Below are 16,846 nucleotides of genomic sequence, written 5' to 3'. Positions count from 1 at the left end.
TTCAGGACCAAATCCTGCCTTTCCCTGGAACTACAGTGAACAGATGCCTTCAGTTGAGCATTCTGGTTTGGACTTGTCACCATTGCAAGCCAGTTGTTTTACAGATTTCATTGTATCAGATTAGTGGAAAACAACAGCAGGATTTGACTCAAAAAAACAACCATCCTCAAGTCTGCAAGGTGTAATGTCTTGGGAGCTAGAAATGATACAGAATTAGCAGAAAGTGTGCAGATCAGCTTAAATACAGACCACAATTTTCCTACCCTAACATTCATTTAACCCCCCTGCCAAGGGGAATGTAGCACAGAAAGGAAATTGAGGGGGCTCAGCCTTTGTGGCAAAGGTTTGTGTAAAACAAAATCTCAGTGGGAGGGGATCCATTAGGAGTGAGGTCTCCTGGCAGGGGACAGAACACTCTGCAGGTACTTTTTGTTTGAGACTCGCTTAAGAAATTTATTCAACGTGTTCTTGAAAGTTTAAATAGTCGTTATTAACACCCCCAGTACGAGCTAACATGTGGCTGTGAGCAAATGCACAGCATGGGCTGAGTGGCTGGGAAGGAGCAGCTTGCAGATCCAAACCCTGCTGAGCTGGGGCAAAGCAAACCTGGCTGGAGCCAGTTCAGCCAGGGCTGGTGGTACCCCAGGTTTGCTCACAGTTCATTCCTAAGGAAGGAATAAATGTAAAAAGCTTTCAGTGAGTGCCCTTTGATTCCCACCAGCATTCCTAGGCAGTCACACAATAAGCTCTGGTTTTACCAGGGAAGGAAAGAGGATGTCCCTTGTGTGTGCACAGCTTGTGTCAAGTGTGACACCTATTTACTGGCTCATTATTTCCTATTACTCTCAAAGGGGTGGGCTTAATATTTTCTTGTGAGGAAGTTTTCTGCGTTTCAAACACAGATCATGGAAAAGTAATATTCCTTTGTGACAGCAACAAGAGGAAGTCATGAATAATTTAAGGTTTTCTGCTTTGGCCCTGCCATCCCTCAGCAGAGTGCCTGCTGCTTAGGCAGAGGATTGGAAAATATGTTCATAGCTGTGATGCTGGCAACTGAAGGAGGAAGAAGAGAGTGAGGAAGAGGAAGAAGGGGTGCAGGAAGTCACACCTTGCTGCCTGCTGTGTCCTCACTGGGGCCATTTCCCCTGGAGTGCAGGTTCCTGTGGCAGAGGGGGGCACTTGCTTTCTCTCAGCTGCCATGGAGAGTGGTGGAGCTTTGAGAATTCTCCTGTTTGGTTAAGGTAAAAATACACTCAGCAGGACGGGACAGTCTCTCAATCACTATTTCCAAAATTCCATTTTTTTTTAAAGCTGCTTCCCAGAGTAGTGTGAGTGCCACCTGAAACACGTACTGTAAAAAGAGACTGTGGATCTGTCCTGTCATTAAACACTAAGGAAAGAGTAACCAAGCCTTACTGCTGTGCAGAGCTGCAGGAACCAGCATGTGTCTTTTTCAAGGGGGACCACATGTCCACATGTAAATATGTTAGCCCTAGTCTGGGCCCGAATTATACATTATACATATATACATTATATATATATTAGTGTTTATATATATATATATATATTCATTGATCAATTCATTGGTCACATCTAGGACTGATTTCACTTTAATGACAGGAGCCTCTGCCTCCCGTGAGCCTACAGCCCAAGCAGTACTTCTAATCCTAATAGTAAAAATATTATAAATATTTTGAAAGACAGCTAGCACTCCATCATTTTTAGTAGAGAAAAGTTTAGCATTCTGTGGTTAATCCTTATTTTACCACCTCAGTTATTTTTATTTAATAAATGTACCAAACAGCCCGACGACTTTTGAAAGAAAGAATTTTTGCTTTAAAGAGTCTTTATGATTTTGGCCAGTGAAAAACATAAGATACATCCACAAAGTACAGAGAAACTAAATCCTCATGTAAGGCATGGGGGTACATGTGAACAGGTGCCTGGAAATGCTGGAAGAACAGATTCCTGGTATGTCAAGTAAAGTATCTGAGTTATTTGTATTGATTTGTCTAGTTGTTGCATTTGAAAATATCTGCTGACCTCAGGCCAAAATGGAAACGCTTAAACTGGCATATAAATGTCATTTTTGGATGATATAAACGTCATGTTTTGGAAAGCCAAAAGAAAGATGCTCAAATAGAGCAATTATTTAGATTGCTGCTTACGTATCTGACGTGATTGCAAAAGGTCACTTGTCTGTGGCTGAAGCAAAGAGAGACCTGGTATGATCTCATCAGCACAGTGAGGTTGGGTCTAGTTCATCTCTGGAGAGAAAGACTTCAAAAGAAGAAAAAGCTGTTGAGCTGAGTGACTGTGATGTCGTTGCTGATCAGGGGTGGCAGGTCCTGCCCAGGGCTCTGCCCTGGATGGGTGGGAGCTGCTGCACCAACCTGCCAGGGTGAGCAGTGCTTTTGGGCAGGTGCACTGCAAACAGGCTGGGTCGTAACAGCTGAAGCAATTGCCAGCTCTCAGCCTTTATTAGAGCAAAAGGTGCAAGTGGATGTGATTTCTCATATCTCTCACCTCGTGGTGCCTCATTGTTATGCACTATTTAACTACCATGGTCATGCTGTACGTGGGGATGGGTTCCCTGAACAGGCATCCTGCAGACATGTTAATGATGCAGGCAGTGATTAAACAGGAGAGTTTACAGATAACAGCAGTATCTCAGCATGGCAGTTTTAATTAGAGGGAAAGGGAGCCTTGGGTTTCCTTGGGAGAGTTAGGCTGGTTGCATCTCACAAGGACACGGACAGGGCTCTTGCACAGGTCACAAATGTTGTTGATGTGACACAATTCCCACATGCACTGGCCAGTGGGTCAGTGTGGCTGGAGCACAGACTGTGCCCAGGGAGGATAAATGGTTGTACTGAGTGGCTGCTCTCTGATGTCTCCCAATATCTGTGGTCCCTACCTGAAGACTGCCTGAACCAGGAGCTGTTTTCCATCCCCCAGCATCAGGTAGCCAAGTAAAGATCTTTTTCTTTGCAGACTTTTCGAGACCCTCCAGTCACTCTTCTGGTCTGTGTTTGGTCTGCTGAACCTCTATGTCACCAACGTGAAAGCCAGGCATGAGTTCACAGAGTTTGTTGGGGCCACCATGTTTGGGACCTACAACGTCATCTCCCTTGTTGTGCTGCTGAACATGCTCATAGCCATGATGAACAACTCCTACCAGCTCATTGCTGTGAGTTATCTCCTTCTGTCTCTTTTTGCTTTTATTTTTCTCTGTGTGTGCCTCATTTGTTTGACTTACAGCAAGTGTGTACCTTCTGGGATGCTGGAGAGTGCTGCCCCCAGTTTTTGACAGCAGGTAGTTGGGATTTCTGCTCACTAGCCTGAATCATGCTTGTGGAGGAGGTTTTGCTCTCTTTGTGGTGCTTCTGAGCTGGAAAAGGCTTATGGGCTGTGATATGCCCCTGTCTCCTCCTGTAGAGTAACTTCACTGACCACCTTGTCCTTAGTAGCTGATTTACACTGTGGTAGAGAGAATATAAAGGGAAACCTTCCCACTGCTTCCTGATGCTTCGTTTTGACTTGAGAGGTGGGTGTTATATTACATTTTTTTATCCTCTTACTATTTTCTCATGTGAAACTGTGTGTGTCAGGAGCCCAGTCCTGCAATTTCTTTTTCCACAGTGTTCCCACCTGAAATCAGATCATGTCCATCTCTAACACCAGCCAGTCTCCTGGCAGCTGACTCTGCAAACCCATATTCTGAGATTTCTGAGGAATCTCAGTGCAGGATGGATCTGAGCTGAGGCAGCTCAGGGCTGCCAGTTGGCTGTAGAGCCAGTTTGAAACTTAAATTTCATTTGAATGTTGAAAACTGGTTTCTCGACTGTAATCTCATTCTGTGTACTCAAAAGCCAATCTGTACCTTGATGATTAAATTTGTCAGCAGATTGAAAGCTAAAGCAGCATGGCTCTACATTTTAAGGCTCTTCAGGTCAGAAGCAGCATGGAAGGAAGTGAAATCTTATGTGCACAGTACTTCAGGTAAACCACTTGACACTTGCTTTCCAGTTCTGCCCCCTAACACAGTAGGTTTGGACATAGTGAGGTGATGAGCTCTTACATCATCTGTGAACAGAAACAGGAGTTGGGAAAGTCAGGTTTGTCCTCAGCTGGTCATTTGGAAGTACAGGCAGAGTAGAGGCTTGCTCCTCTGCTTTAGGTGACTCTTTTTTTTTACTCTAGAGAATGGAGAATAAACCAGAAAAAAACCAGAAGCAGTACCAGCTGTCCTGCTATTTCCATTCCCAAATTCCTGGACAAGTCTCTGGGGAAATGTGTGGGTGAGCTCCTATCCTGGCTAAAACACACAGAGCCGAGTACTGAGTTGTGCTTGAACAGGTTCCACAACTGTTGTTGATCATCTCCTGATTCAAGTGGCTCCTAAATTCACTTAATCAAACTGAGCACAGACTCATCAAATCGGTGATACTTTTGGACATCTGATCTTCATCATATTAGTAAGTGTGAGAAAAACTGGACTTTCCAGATGAGCAGAAAAGCAGTTTATCACAAAGACATTGCTGCTTTATCAGTCTATTGCTCTAAGTGCCTCCTCTTTGTTAAGTGCTACTCCTCACATTCCAGGGAGACTGGAATGAGGGACAGAAAACAAAGATTCTCTCCTTGGCCATTTCCTTCCATTCCCCCTCCTTTATTGTCATCAAATAGGCTTGTCACTAAGACAAAGCCCAAACCTAAGACTGACATAAGAATAGCAGTATTTGCTATTCACTGGGATACAAACCACTCATCATTCTTTTCCCTGAATAATTCGAGTGATGCAATGACACATTACAAACAACCCCGCATGAATTAGAGAGACCCATCATAACAATTAACTGAAGTGATTGGTCCTGAGAGGGCTTCTGTATTAATGGCTCTGTATATGGAGCAGCTGGGAGCAGTGACTTGCTCCATCAAAGTCTGCACCTGAGAGACCTGGGGACAGAGGACTGAACTCAGCAGATGACTGAGGTATCACAGTTCAGCGTGCGGCACGAGCCCCTGCTCAGGAGAATGACAGTGAAAATGCTGCAGGATGCTTCTTCATCACTTCAGCTGTCACATTGCAGTTGCTACCAAGAGTAGTGACATTTCTTGGGAAGGCAAGAGGCAGTCACTTCCTATCTCTTCTCGTGCAGTGCATGCAGCTGGGTTTTTGAAGCTAAATTTCTGCGTGCATTCTCTCGGGGACAAATTTTCTTCGTGTGTCTTCCGAGGGCAAACATCAATTAATCTCTTCCCCAAAGAAAACAAGTCATTAATAAATGTTGAGCTTTACAAATGTGGGTTATTTTTTAACCTCCTGTAATGATGTTCACCTCTTTCTGAATCACAGCAGACTGGTTCCTAGACTGGGCATTTCTTCCTCCTGGTATTGATATTACACTGAATATGCACAGAATGACAGCATTCCAGGGGGGGAGGAGGGGAAGAAGCCCTTGGGGTGGGGTGGAGACCTTCTTCTTCAGTGCATCAGTAGGATATCTTGTGCCATGTGCAGCACTCTGCAGAGAAATAAAACAAGCTAGACGTGTAGGATGAGCTGGGAGTGCCTCTCTGCTTGCTGATTTCCCTGCAGTGGAGTGGTGAGGACACCTTCATTAATTCTGCTTGCTAATGAGCCAGTGGCACTGCTGCAGTGCAAACTTTCTCCCCTCCTTTCTTCCAGGGACAGATACACTAATGCATTTGTAGCAGTTATTCTTCAGGTTAGCTTTTCTCCTTTGGCTCATATATACATGAATTTCTGCTGTGAGGTTTGAGACAGGAGAATTTAAGTTGCTCCTCCTTGGCCCTTTGTTGTGTTTCCCCAGTATGGGGATTTGGGCTTGGTACTTAATTATGCACTGCAGACACAGAGCACGAAATCACAGGTATCTGTGGAAGACAGAGCAAGGCAGGCAAAGAATAAAACCTCTGCACAGCTTTGAGTGATTCTTGACTCAGAGATGGAAGAATTTTTCTGCCATAATTTTGTTGTTTTTTTTTCCTAAGCTACTTCAGACTTCAATAAATACGTATTTCTAGGGGTACCCTGAAGCAGTTTCAATATTGATTATTTTCATACAGCCAGTTTTTCTCTTTGGCCAAACATTGTCAAGAGCTGGTTGTGGCAGACAGTATCATTCATCGACAAAGTAAAAAATCCAAATGCACCCCAAAATCTCCATACACTTGGAGCTGTTTCAGTATGGGAAGATCTAAGTGTTTTATACAAGCTGCACAGAGTGGAATGGGATGTTATGCACTGCCAGGTCCCTCATCTCAATACCTTCCCAGATGTGACAGAAATACCTGAGGAGGAGGAGGAGGATGTCACGGTGACAAGAGGACAGTGGAATGATGTGAGAGTAGCCAGGTGGCTCCATCATTTGTAAGTGGCAGAAAGTAACTGAGTGGGTGATGAGGGGATGAGGACACTTTATGTGATGGGCTGTTTCTCATCAGAGTGCCACTTGGCTGCACCTGAAGTTTGCCAGTTTGTAATTTTTTCAAAACAATGCAATAGTGGGTGTTACTGGGGGTGCAGGTGCATTTTGGCCATTCTGGTGCCCTCAGGTGCAGGTGCATTTTGCAAGGAACTAGCAATCTGTGCATGTTTTCTGAAAGCATGCTCCTTATGGACACATCCATGATATTCTGGGGAGTCATGAGAGAATTAGTCACTGGAGCTGTGCCAGCAGTTCTGACTGGGCAGCCACAGGAGCAACAAAGACCCAGGTACAGGAGGAAAACCACAGGACTGTGGGCTGGTAATCAGAGCTCAGGTGAGTTGGAGTGATCAGTGGTGCACAGCAGCACTGGCACTGGGCATCCCACCCACATACCAGAGAGATGTAAGCACTTGCAGCTTTCAGATGTTTTAGGAAAGATACTTAACCCCTCAGGGTACTCACCAACTCACCAAAGTGAGTCTGAGAAAAATTACATCTAACTGCTGGGTGTGAAGGTGCCACAGCCTCTGGGTGTGATACAGTGAGCACGTGTGGTGTTGGTAATGACTTCACTCCAGCAGTGAGTATTAAGTTATGAAACCGTTTTGTATGTTGTGTTTTGAATCCTCCTCTTGGTTTGTATGTCTGTTATTTCAAGCTAGTTCATGTCAGGCAGCTGTTACTGCAAAAGACTTTTAAAGAAAATATTGCTTGGTGGTTTTGCTAAGGAGGAATTTTATGAGCCAATAAACTTAGTTTGAGATACACAGCTGGCCAGTCCTTACATGTTTTGGGGTGGTAGGTTGTCCTCATATAGAGGTAAGGCCAGTTCCTCAGTCTGGGCTCAAATCTAAGCTGTTTTAAAGCATTAGGAAGTGTTCATCTCAGCCCCACTTCAGAACCATTAATTTGAATTTCTTAGAAATCGAAATGTTGATTTTTAACTGTCATACAGCAGGAAATTAAATTATCCTCATGTTATGTTGCCAATACAAGCTGGGATTAATATCTCTTGAAACTTTTCACGGTACTGCAAGAAACTAGATTCTAGAAGGAGGATTAAATGGCTCTTCCTTGATTTGTCAGCTGAGTGAAATACCCCTCTTTGACCCTGAGAGCCTCCTGCTGACCAACATATACAAGTGCTGGTCACTACCCACGTGCAGACCCTCTATTCAGTGTGCAGGTAACACACTCAAACCTCTTCTTCATTCTGTAATTGCCCAGGTCTCAATTACTGTGCTAAAATTCATCTGTGTCATCAACAATAATTAATTGAAATGGCAAATTCTCTTGCACCAACTTGGTGCCTTTGGTGACACTTGGACAGGCTGATAGGACGAAGGGGAATGGCCTTAAACTGCAGGAGGGTAGACTGAGATTACATATTAGCAAACCCCTCCCTGGGAGGGTGGGGAGGCCCTGGCACAGGTTGCCCAGAGAAGCTGTGGCTGCCCCATCCCTGGAAGTGTCCAAGGCCAGGTTGGACGGGGCTTGGAGCAACCTGGGCTGGTGGGAGGTGTCCCTGCCCATGATCCAGATGACCCCTGGGGTCCCTTCCAACCCAAACCCTTCCACGCTTCTGTGATTTCTGTTACATTTCCCCCTGGAATACGATCCATGTGAAAAAATGCTGGACCCCTCCTTTCCAGTTCCCTCTTGGGCAGCTGTAGCACACCTTTTAGAGGAGTGGGATTGATTCCCAGCACTAGCTGCTCTCTCTGGTGCTTGTGACTGGATGGGGGGCAATGGGTTGCAGCAGTGGTGTGTTGGGATGCTACCATACAGCAAGAGGCCTTGTGTGTGAAATTAGCCCTGGAGCCTTGCTCAGACTGGCAGGCAACTTAATTGCTTTTTGTTAGCAAGCTGAAGTATTCATTTGAAGGTGTAGAACTGTTTGTCTTTTTGCTGGCTTTGGCCTAATTACATGTAACCCATGGACTGGAATCAAGTTGTTAATATTCATCTGGTGTTTGCAGAGCCTCTAAACAGAGGCACTCGATGTGCTCTGGCTTCACAAGCTGCATCTTTCTTCTGTTGTTAGACCAGACAAAGCTAATTCTCCATCCCTGGGCCCAATCCTGCAACCCCTGCTCAAGCAAGTATTGTCAGCAGGATCAGGAGGTTATTCCTTTCTGTTGCTTTTAATCTTTGAAACCCCAGATGTTTCTGCAACCCCGTGTACCACCATGGCCAAACCACTCTGGGTCTTATTCAGAGCAGAATCATTACATTTAAGTAAAAAACAAGACAAGCTTGCCATCTGTAGATGACCTCTGGCTGTTTTAAGGTATCACAGGGAATTTGCTGATGGGTTTGGGGTTTTTTTGGTGTAGTTAACACACCAGTGACCCACTTGACAGGTCAGTAAGTCTCTGCCCATTACGTGCAAAGCAGTGCAGCAAGGTTTGCTCTTGCTACGTGATAGAAGCTGAAGTATCCAGATGGAACCACATAGGTTGCACCCCCCTGCATTATCCCATTTTTTATTTAGGCCTGACAAGCTCAATTAGCATTATCTTGTGCTTCTGCATCGAGGGGACTCTTGTTAGAAAGGCAGAAGAAAAGAAGAAAAGCGAAAGATGAAGGAAGAATGTTACTGAGGAAAAAGTAGTGAAAAACTAAAAGGGATTTATCTGGGAAGAGCTTTCCCCTGACATGGAGCAATGGGAACAGCTATATTATTAAGAAATCTCTGAAAAGAGACTTCTTGGATGCCAGTGCCTCACAGATTTCCTTTTCAACACTCTAGCAATTAGGTTGATGCTGGTGATGCAGGGAAACAGTATATGCACAACCCCATCCAATTAAATGGGGAGTTGTCTGCTAACCTGGATGTTGTGTTTCTGTTTGTGGTCCTGTCCCCCTCAGCCCTTCAGCTGCAACCCCTGCTTTTTCTGGGGAGAAAATGGAAGATTCTCTCCTCAGTCAGTGCTATCTGCACAGCTCAGGGTTCACTTAGAGACTTGAGTGATCTCATACATTTATAATTCATCCTTTTCTTTTGGCTCAAGGACATATTTAAATGATCAGGACATAGGATTTTTTTTATTTTGGAGCAGTTTTTCAATTTTTGGCAGCTAAGCTCAGCCACTGCATTTACTGTGCAAGCAGGCTGACTTCCAGAGGTGTCAGGCACCTGCTTCTCCCTCTGGTGCTATGACCTTTAGGGGCTCAGTAAAACACATAATCCAGCACCACTCCTTTGCTGAGGAAAGGCAGTTTATGACCAGTCATAAAAGAGCAAACCACTAAAGCATTTGGTGCCTGACTCCACGTACAGAGTTCTGCACAGTCGTGCAGGGAGTGGGACTGGAACACCACCAGCCTTGGCTCCCAGCTGACTCTGATTCTGAGGAGACACCATGAGGTGAAGCCTTGCACCTCCCAATCCCCCTGCAAAACCCCCAGGCTGTTTCAGCCCAGGTTTAGCTGCATTTTGCTCTAGTCTCCACCAAGATAACATGACTCACATGCTGGCTTTTGGGCTCTCCCCCTGAGCTTGAGCAAACACGGTGGAGTGCCACGATTTGTCCTTTTCCTTTGAAACATATCTGCAGCTCCTCAGCTTGAGAAGGCAAAATCAAACAAAGTGCTTTGCACATGGAGAGCAAGGTGGTAAATTTTGTAATGCTGCTTCTTTCCAGGGCAAGTTTGTGCCAGAGTATCTCGCTGGCTCTTGATAAAGCTGTGTCCAGCAGAGAGAGCTTATTCATCTAGGAGAGAATCCAGCTGTGCCAAGATTCCCATCCTCCAGCACTGTGTGGACTGATAGGATTGAGCACCCTGAAGCCACAAGGCTGAGACTTGAGCTCGATTTCTAAGCTTTAGTTAGGACCACTGATTGCTCAGAGAGGAACATGTTCTTTCTTAAGCCCAGCAGTATCTCCAGTGTGGTACGTACATGATAACTTTTGCAGTTTTAAGTTTATAGACTCATAGAATTGTTTGGGTTGAAAAGGACCTTAAAGAGCACCTGAAACAGAGCAAAGACCACTCAGTCCCCTGCACTGGGCTGCCCCAGCCAAAAGTGAGCCCAGCAGAAGTGCTGGTGATGCCACCCAGCCAGCACTAGCACAGTCCAGTGGCTCAGCCCCACTCTGCTTGCACACACCAGGGAACAAACAAGCCTTCAGGGAGGGGAAGGGGGACTCTGGCAGGGACAGGGAAGTGCCTCGTGCTCCTTTGTATCTGGCTCCCACCAGTCTGGCAGCAGATTTCAAGACATTTCTTCTTCCTCGGAAGTCAAATTCTGGGCTGACTGGCTATGCAGGAAAAAAAATCAAAGATAATATTCTGGAATTAGTCCAGGTAGAAATGAGGCCAAATTGTTTTTCATGGTACTAAGTCATCAGCACTCACTTAGGGTTAGCTGTGCCTTCTCAGCCCACCATTTCTCTAGGGCCATGTGTGAATTACTTGATTTTGACTCGCTGGAGGTAGTTACCATTATCAGCACAGCTGTCCCTTATCTTTCTGACCTTCAGCATGAAGAGGCTCTTGTCAGGCAGCGTTAAAGGAGAGAGAATGGGTGGCAGGAAGAACAAAGCCTGGGTGATGTCTTTCTCATTGTTTCTTCCTCCTGAGGCTTTTTAGAGAACTTATTTGCATGACCTTCTTACTGCTCCAATTTATTTGGCTATGAAAATAAAAACAGGACTTTACTGGAATATGACTGCAGAAACAAAAAGGTGTCAGTTCACATCATTTAACTGCACTAAAAGGAGCACAATCCCCACTTCTCTATGTTTTCTTCAATATTCCTTGGCTTTCTCATTAGTTATCGTTTCCGTCCAAGATACTGGTGGGAGATGAAATGTAATTGATTTATATATATATATATATATATAAAAAACACACACACATATATGTATATATATAACACCTAAATACCTTGTGGAATGCAGTGCACTGCTATCATAAAAACTTCAATTATGAATATATTCTGCACTTGGAAGATATAAAGAGCAGAGATACTAAAGCATGCATTTTCCACATACAAACAAACTGATTCCCCAGGGCTGGGGGAATCAGCCAGCTCCCTCAACTCCCTCACAGTGTGGAGGCCTGTTCTGGGAAGGGCTGGCCAGTACTACAGCTCATCTGGCAGGTCTGCTGTGCTGTCACTCAGGAGGGAATGCCCATGCTCTATTTAGAAGCCACTGGTGGTTTTCTTTTCCATTGCAACCAGAGACCATAATTTCCATTTCCATAACTTCCGTTTCCATAATTTCTGAGCCTCTTTGGCTGTGCTCCAAGGATGGAGTCCTTTATCCATCTTATAATAAAATGCAATTGCTGTGCTATATGTCTTGTTGACACTCCCAAGTGGTGGACCTCAGACTCTGCCAAATTAAGGAAACTTTTCCTAACTTCCTGCACTACTGCATGGCATGTTCTTTCATGGGCTCTGCCAGGAGTGGGATCTTCCCCCAGCTTTCAAGTTCTCAAGGCTCACAGTCCCAACGATGGCTTCTCTGCCGTGTAAAAATTTAGATTTGTGGTTTTTTCTCCCTTGTGCTCTGTTTGCTTTCCTCACCTAAGAGCCTTGCTGCTCTTGTCTGAGTTCAGGTCTTTACCTCTATCATGGTCTAAGAATTCACTTTATCCCAGTGCCAGTATTTATTTGTGAGTATTTCTTCAGGACTTGCCATAGACATCCTTTTCTCTTTCTGTGCTGCAGCTAAAAGCCCCCTGCATCCCTCTGGAGCTGCTGTCCAGGGAGCTGCTCTCCCTTTCCACCCCTTGCCTTGCCTGCTGGTGCACATTCCAGCACTCCTTTGGTTTTTATGTGCTGGTTTGCCTCTGCCATGGGCTTCTCATCCCCAGAGCATTGCCACAGCTCCTCTTCAGAGGGGGAGTGTGGGCCCACTGCAGCTGCCCTTGTTGCTGCTGCTCAGGACTTTTTTTCAGTGCAGCCTGTGGTTTTGTGCTGGTTGGTACTTTCATCACTTCTCTGGCTCTCTCAGTCCCTAACTGTTCTAATTGCTTTTTCTAATGCTAAATTGTCCTCCTTTAGAATTTTTCTTGTGTAATTTTTGAGATTGATCCTATTAAGTTCTTACCATTCAGTGTGTCATCTCCAGCATTGAAAGCAAAGTAATTTGTTGCCAGCTACAGCTGAATTACCTATGCATTAATTGCCTTTGTAACTCCCTGATTTTTTCATAGACTATTTCTTTTTATGACATATTTTTCTTTGAGAAATGTGAAGCATCATTTACATCAAATAGCCTGCTTGGATTTTTGCTGCTTGCTCCTCTGAGTTCGTCACCAAACACCCAAGCTCTGCTGATGTTATTACCAGTTTGCCCAACCCACATTGCAAAATTAACAGCTTTGAAACTGCACACGAGTTGTCTGTGTCAGGTTCTGTAAAGATTAACTTTCTCCTGGCCCTCACTCTGCAATGCTTTCTGTTCAAGGGCATCTTTCTTGTGCTAGCCTGCTTAACAGCCAGCACTGATATATTTTCTGTGCTGCTTCCTGCTCTGGGTTTAGCAAAGAGCAATAAAGAGGCACGTGACAGAGAAATACATTAAATAGTCTAATGGCTTATCCTGCGTTTTACAGCACAGCTAATTACACAACAGAGAAAGCACCTTTGAAGTTCCTGTGCCTCTCAGGCAACCATCCTCCCTTGTTCAGGTAGATGTGACATTTCTCCCTCCTTCCTAGAGGAAAGCACAGCAGCTTGGGCACATCCCAGTCTTGTGGGGCTGCTGGTGGCTCTTCCTGAGGCGGGACAGCAGCAGCCCTGCTGCAGAAATCACACCAGCTTCTGCCAGCATTCCCAGCAGAGCTGGAAAGCTTCCCATCCCTCCTTCGAAGGCAGTCAGCCCCAGCCAGCCAGCCTGGTCCTGAGGGCATTGTCACAGCATCTATATCTGCATCTGACAGGCAGCAGCCCACTGACTGCTGTGTAATAAAACACAAGAACAGCACATGCAGCCCTTTGTGTGCCAGCCAGAACAACGCCAGAGATCTCTCAACTTTATCCTTCCAAGTGGGCAGAAGCCCTTGCATGCAGCTGAAGTAGCTGATTCTCTTGTGATTGTTCTGCAGTGGAAAAGGTTGAGGGCCTCAGCATACCTTGCTGCTGAGTGTTACCATCATCTCACCATTAGGTTTCACAGAATCATTGAGTCACAGAATGGTTTGGGATGGAAGGGACCTTAAACATCATCTAGTCCAAGGCAAGGACATCTTCCACTAGCCCAGGTTGCTCCAACCTGCCCTTGGACACTTCCAGGGATGGGGCAGCCACAGCTTTCCTGAGCAACCTGTGCCAGGGCCTCCCCACTCTCACAGGGAAGGACTTCTTCCTAATATCTTATTATCAATATCTTATCTTTCCTGCCCTTCTGAGCTGAGGCTCTGCACCAGCCTGATCTGGAGCAAACCACAGTGTGCCAGAGTTCAGGGAGCTGCCAGAATCCATTTCAGCCTGGCAGCCCAGAGCTAACTGAAATTCAGGGCTATCCCAGTGCTTCCAGGGATGCCAACTCAAGAGTCAAGATACTGGGCTCCCATGTCCCCATTTGCTAGAGCCTTCCCACAGGCCAGCCCCCTGCTTCAGCTTCTGTGTGCTGAGATAAAAGCCACAGTGATTTCCTCCAGCAGCTCCCCAGCCACAAGGGAACTGAGACACTACAGTGGTGAAGAGGTTGAGGAGCACCGTGGCAGTGGTGAACCACCTCATACAGAGAGCTGACACCATCTGCCATTGCTGGCTCTCAGGCTGTTATTTGGCAAAGATGATCTAACTTGTATTGCCCAACAAGCAGAGGGTGATCGAAATCTTTATAGAAAACATCTCACAAACTGTAAACAACACATTTTCTACACAGAGATGAAGATGGAGATTAATGCTTGAATTATCCTGGGTAATTAGTGTAGCAGGTAATCACTTAAAATCTGGTACATCTGTGAATACCTCACTTTGACTGAATTAGAAGGTGTTTGCAACTGCTACAGTAAGATGGCTTCAGTGATCCCACTGGAAATCTTTGTGGGAGGTTAATCCTCACTTCAAAAGGCAGAGATTTGCAAGAGGATTATGTGTCCAGGATGACACATTCACATTGTTGTAGGAAGCAAGGCCTTTTTTTTCCTCACAGTGAAGCCAAGTGCTGCTTTCTTTGAATTCATGTATTCTTTGAGCTTGAGGGCTCGGCCCTCTTCAGTAGAGTGTTTGAGAGCTGAAATGCTGAACAGTGCTTGAGAGAAAGTCATGACAAGAACAAGGGCAAAAGAGAGGACAATGAAATCCAAACTTGGTGTTAAAAATCCTAGAGCAACAAGGTCACACTTGCAAAGCTACTGGATGCATTTCTTTAGCTTATTATAAATGTTACAGAAAAGATGTCCTCTAAGAAGACTTTGAGACAGGTCTGTGAGGATCCTGTCCTTGCTGCTCACATTCAGGCAGCTCCCAAAAATGTGCATCTTGCTTATGGTCCTGCAGTCACTGAGGAGACACCTCAAACCTGGAGCACATCTGGTGGAGCCACATTGACAGCCAGTGCAGTGACTGTTGTACTGGCTCAAGCTCATGAGTGCTTCAGGTTTGAATTAGGTGTGGGATGGATGTTGAATCATGGTTCCCTTGCTACTCAGCACACAGAGGAGAGTTGGGGAACTGTAGTTTTGTGTGCAGATTTTACTACTTACTGCACTAAAGAGAGCTCTAACCAAGAAAATGGTGGTTTCCAAGCACACAAAGACATTCTCAGTAAAACTGAAGTGTTTCTTTGCTATACATTTCCAACACAAAACTGCTGCCAGGAGCTCTCATCTGATTTGCTCGAGTTTGCAAAACATCAAGGTGAATAACTGAGACAGGCTGAGTTTGTAAATCCTGGGGAATTCACATCAACAGAACCAAGAAGGAAAGAAGAGATACTTAGAGCTTCATGCAGAGGGTCTGGTCTGTCTTTTAAGAGAGGTTATAGTCACTTGTTTACTGAGATAGCACAAGAAGAAATACAGGTGGGGTTGAAGCCAGCATCCATCAACCTCATTATGGACAGATCAACAGGGACTTGTTCAGACCAACCACAAAATGTCCCCAAGGAGAAACTCTGCTAAGTTTCAAAACTCTCAGTCCCCAGTAAAGCCCATGTAGTCATATAATCACAAAATGCTTTGGGTTGGAAGGGATCTTAGAGGTCTTCTTGTTCTAACCTGCCATGGCAGGGACATTTTCCACTAGCCCAGGTTGCTCCAAGCTCCGTCCAACCTGGCCTTGGACACTTCCAGGGGTGAAGTGTCCCCTGCAGTTATTTTAAAATGAAAGAATAAAAAGAAAACACCCTGTGCAGAAATGCTTTTTAGCCCTTTTTTTCCTTCCTTTCCCAGAAACAAGTTTGCAATCCCCAAGCTTGGGGTTTGCCTTACTCTTCAAACAGTATCCACTACCAAATTACATCTTCACAGGACATTCCCTTTTATAATATGCTGGAGGAAATTGCTGCCCCACCAACCCCACCACTGACACTGGACCTTTGATGGACCTTTGTAGAAGGGAAGAGTGGATTTATGACCTTCTCCACACTACCTTCTCCCTTCTGAATCCTCAGCAGGACATTCACACCTACTTCTGTATTGCCAAAGAAGTCAAAATATATGTTTCTATCCATCATAACAGACTTTGCACTGTCCTTGCCCTGAACTCCCTAGCTGTCAGTGCTGCCAGGTGTTTGTAGGTCCTGCTCACTCACTTCAGGGCTGTGTAACTCAACACTGATCCCACACACTTGTTCCCCCCCACAAAATGTTTTTAGATGCTTGAACCAACAACACACCTCTGGTTGGCAGTGTTCCAACATGCAGTCACCACTGGGTTTTTCCTGGCAGTGAGCAGGGGGGGGTTAGGTTTGATATCAGGAAAAATTTCTTCACCAAAATAGTTGCCCAGCCCTGGCAGGAGGTGCTGTCCAGGGCAGTGGTGGAGTCCCCAGCCCTGGGGGGATTTAAAAGGTGTGTGAATGTGTCACTTGAAGACATGAGTTAGTGGTGGGCTTGGCAGTGCTGGAGGCATGGTTGGACTTGATGATGCCAGAGGGCTTTTCCATCCTAATGATTCTGTGACCCTGTATCCAAGTGGAGCACAGGAAGCTGCAGCTCCAGCCCCTTCTCTAAGAGAGATTTGATCTCCCACCTCCCAGGTGCCCCTGAGCTCACCTGGCCTGTGATGCTGGTTGTTCCTGTTCTGAAGACTATTTCAGCTCAAGTTGCCCAGACCAGGAAATGTTCAGGCAGAAGGATGGCCTTTAGGTCTGAGCAGGGAGCAGCCAGCCCTGCTTCTGGAAGAGCCTTTAACTCTGAGCAGTTATTAAGCAGAGTTGTCCTGTGGGCTGGTTGTCCCTGACCCAAATTCTGGGAAG

The 16,846-nt window shown here is 45.5% G+C and overlaps 1 protein-coding gene across 1 annotated transcript in view; it reads left to right on the top strand.

Annotated features, from left to right (window-relative positions):
- TRPC5 (transient receptor potential cation channel subfamily C member 5) overlaps positions 1 to 16,846 on the top strand; it is a 65,154-nt gene that overhangs the window by 42,109 nt on the left and 6,199 nt on the right. The window contains exon 6 of the mRNA XM_008931817.4: positions 2,995 to 3,190. Coding sequence (XP_008930065.2) covers positions 2,995 to 3,190 — 196 coding nt within the window. The remainder of the gene's footprint in view (positions 1 to 2,994; positions 3,191 to 16,846) is intronic.

The sequence above is a fragment of the Manacus vitellinus genome, unplaced genomic scaffold, assembly GCF_001715985.3.
Source record: "Manacus vitellinus isolate BGI_N305 unplaced genomic scaffold, ASM171598v3 scaffold_62_pilon, whole genome shotgun sequence".
NCBI lineage: Eukaryota > Metazoa > Chordata > Aves > Passeriformes > Pipridae > Manacus > Manacus vitellinus.
Note: the sequence above shows the minus strand (reverse complement) of the source record. Positions and strands in the feature narration are given on the sequence as shown.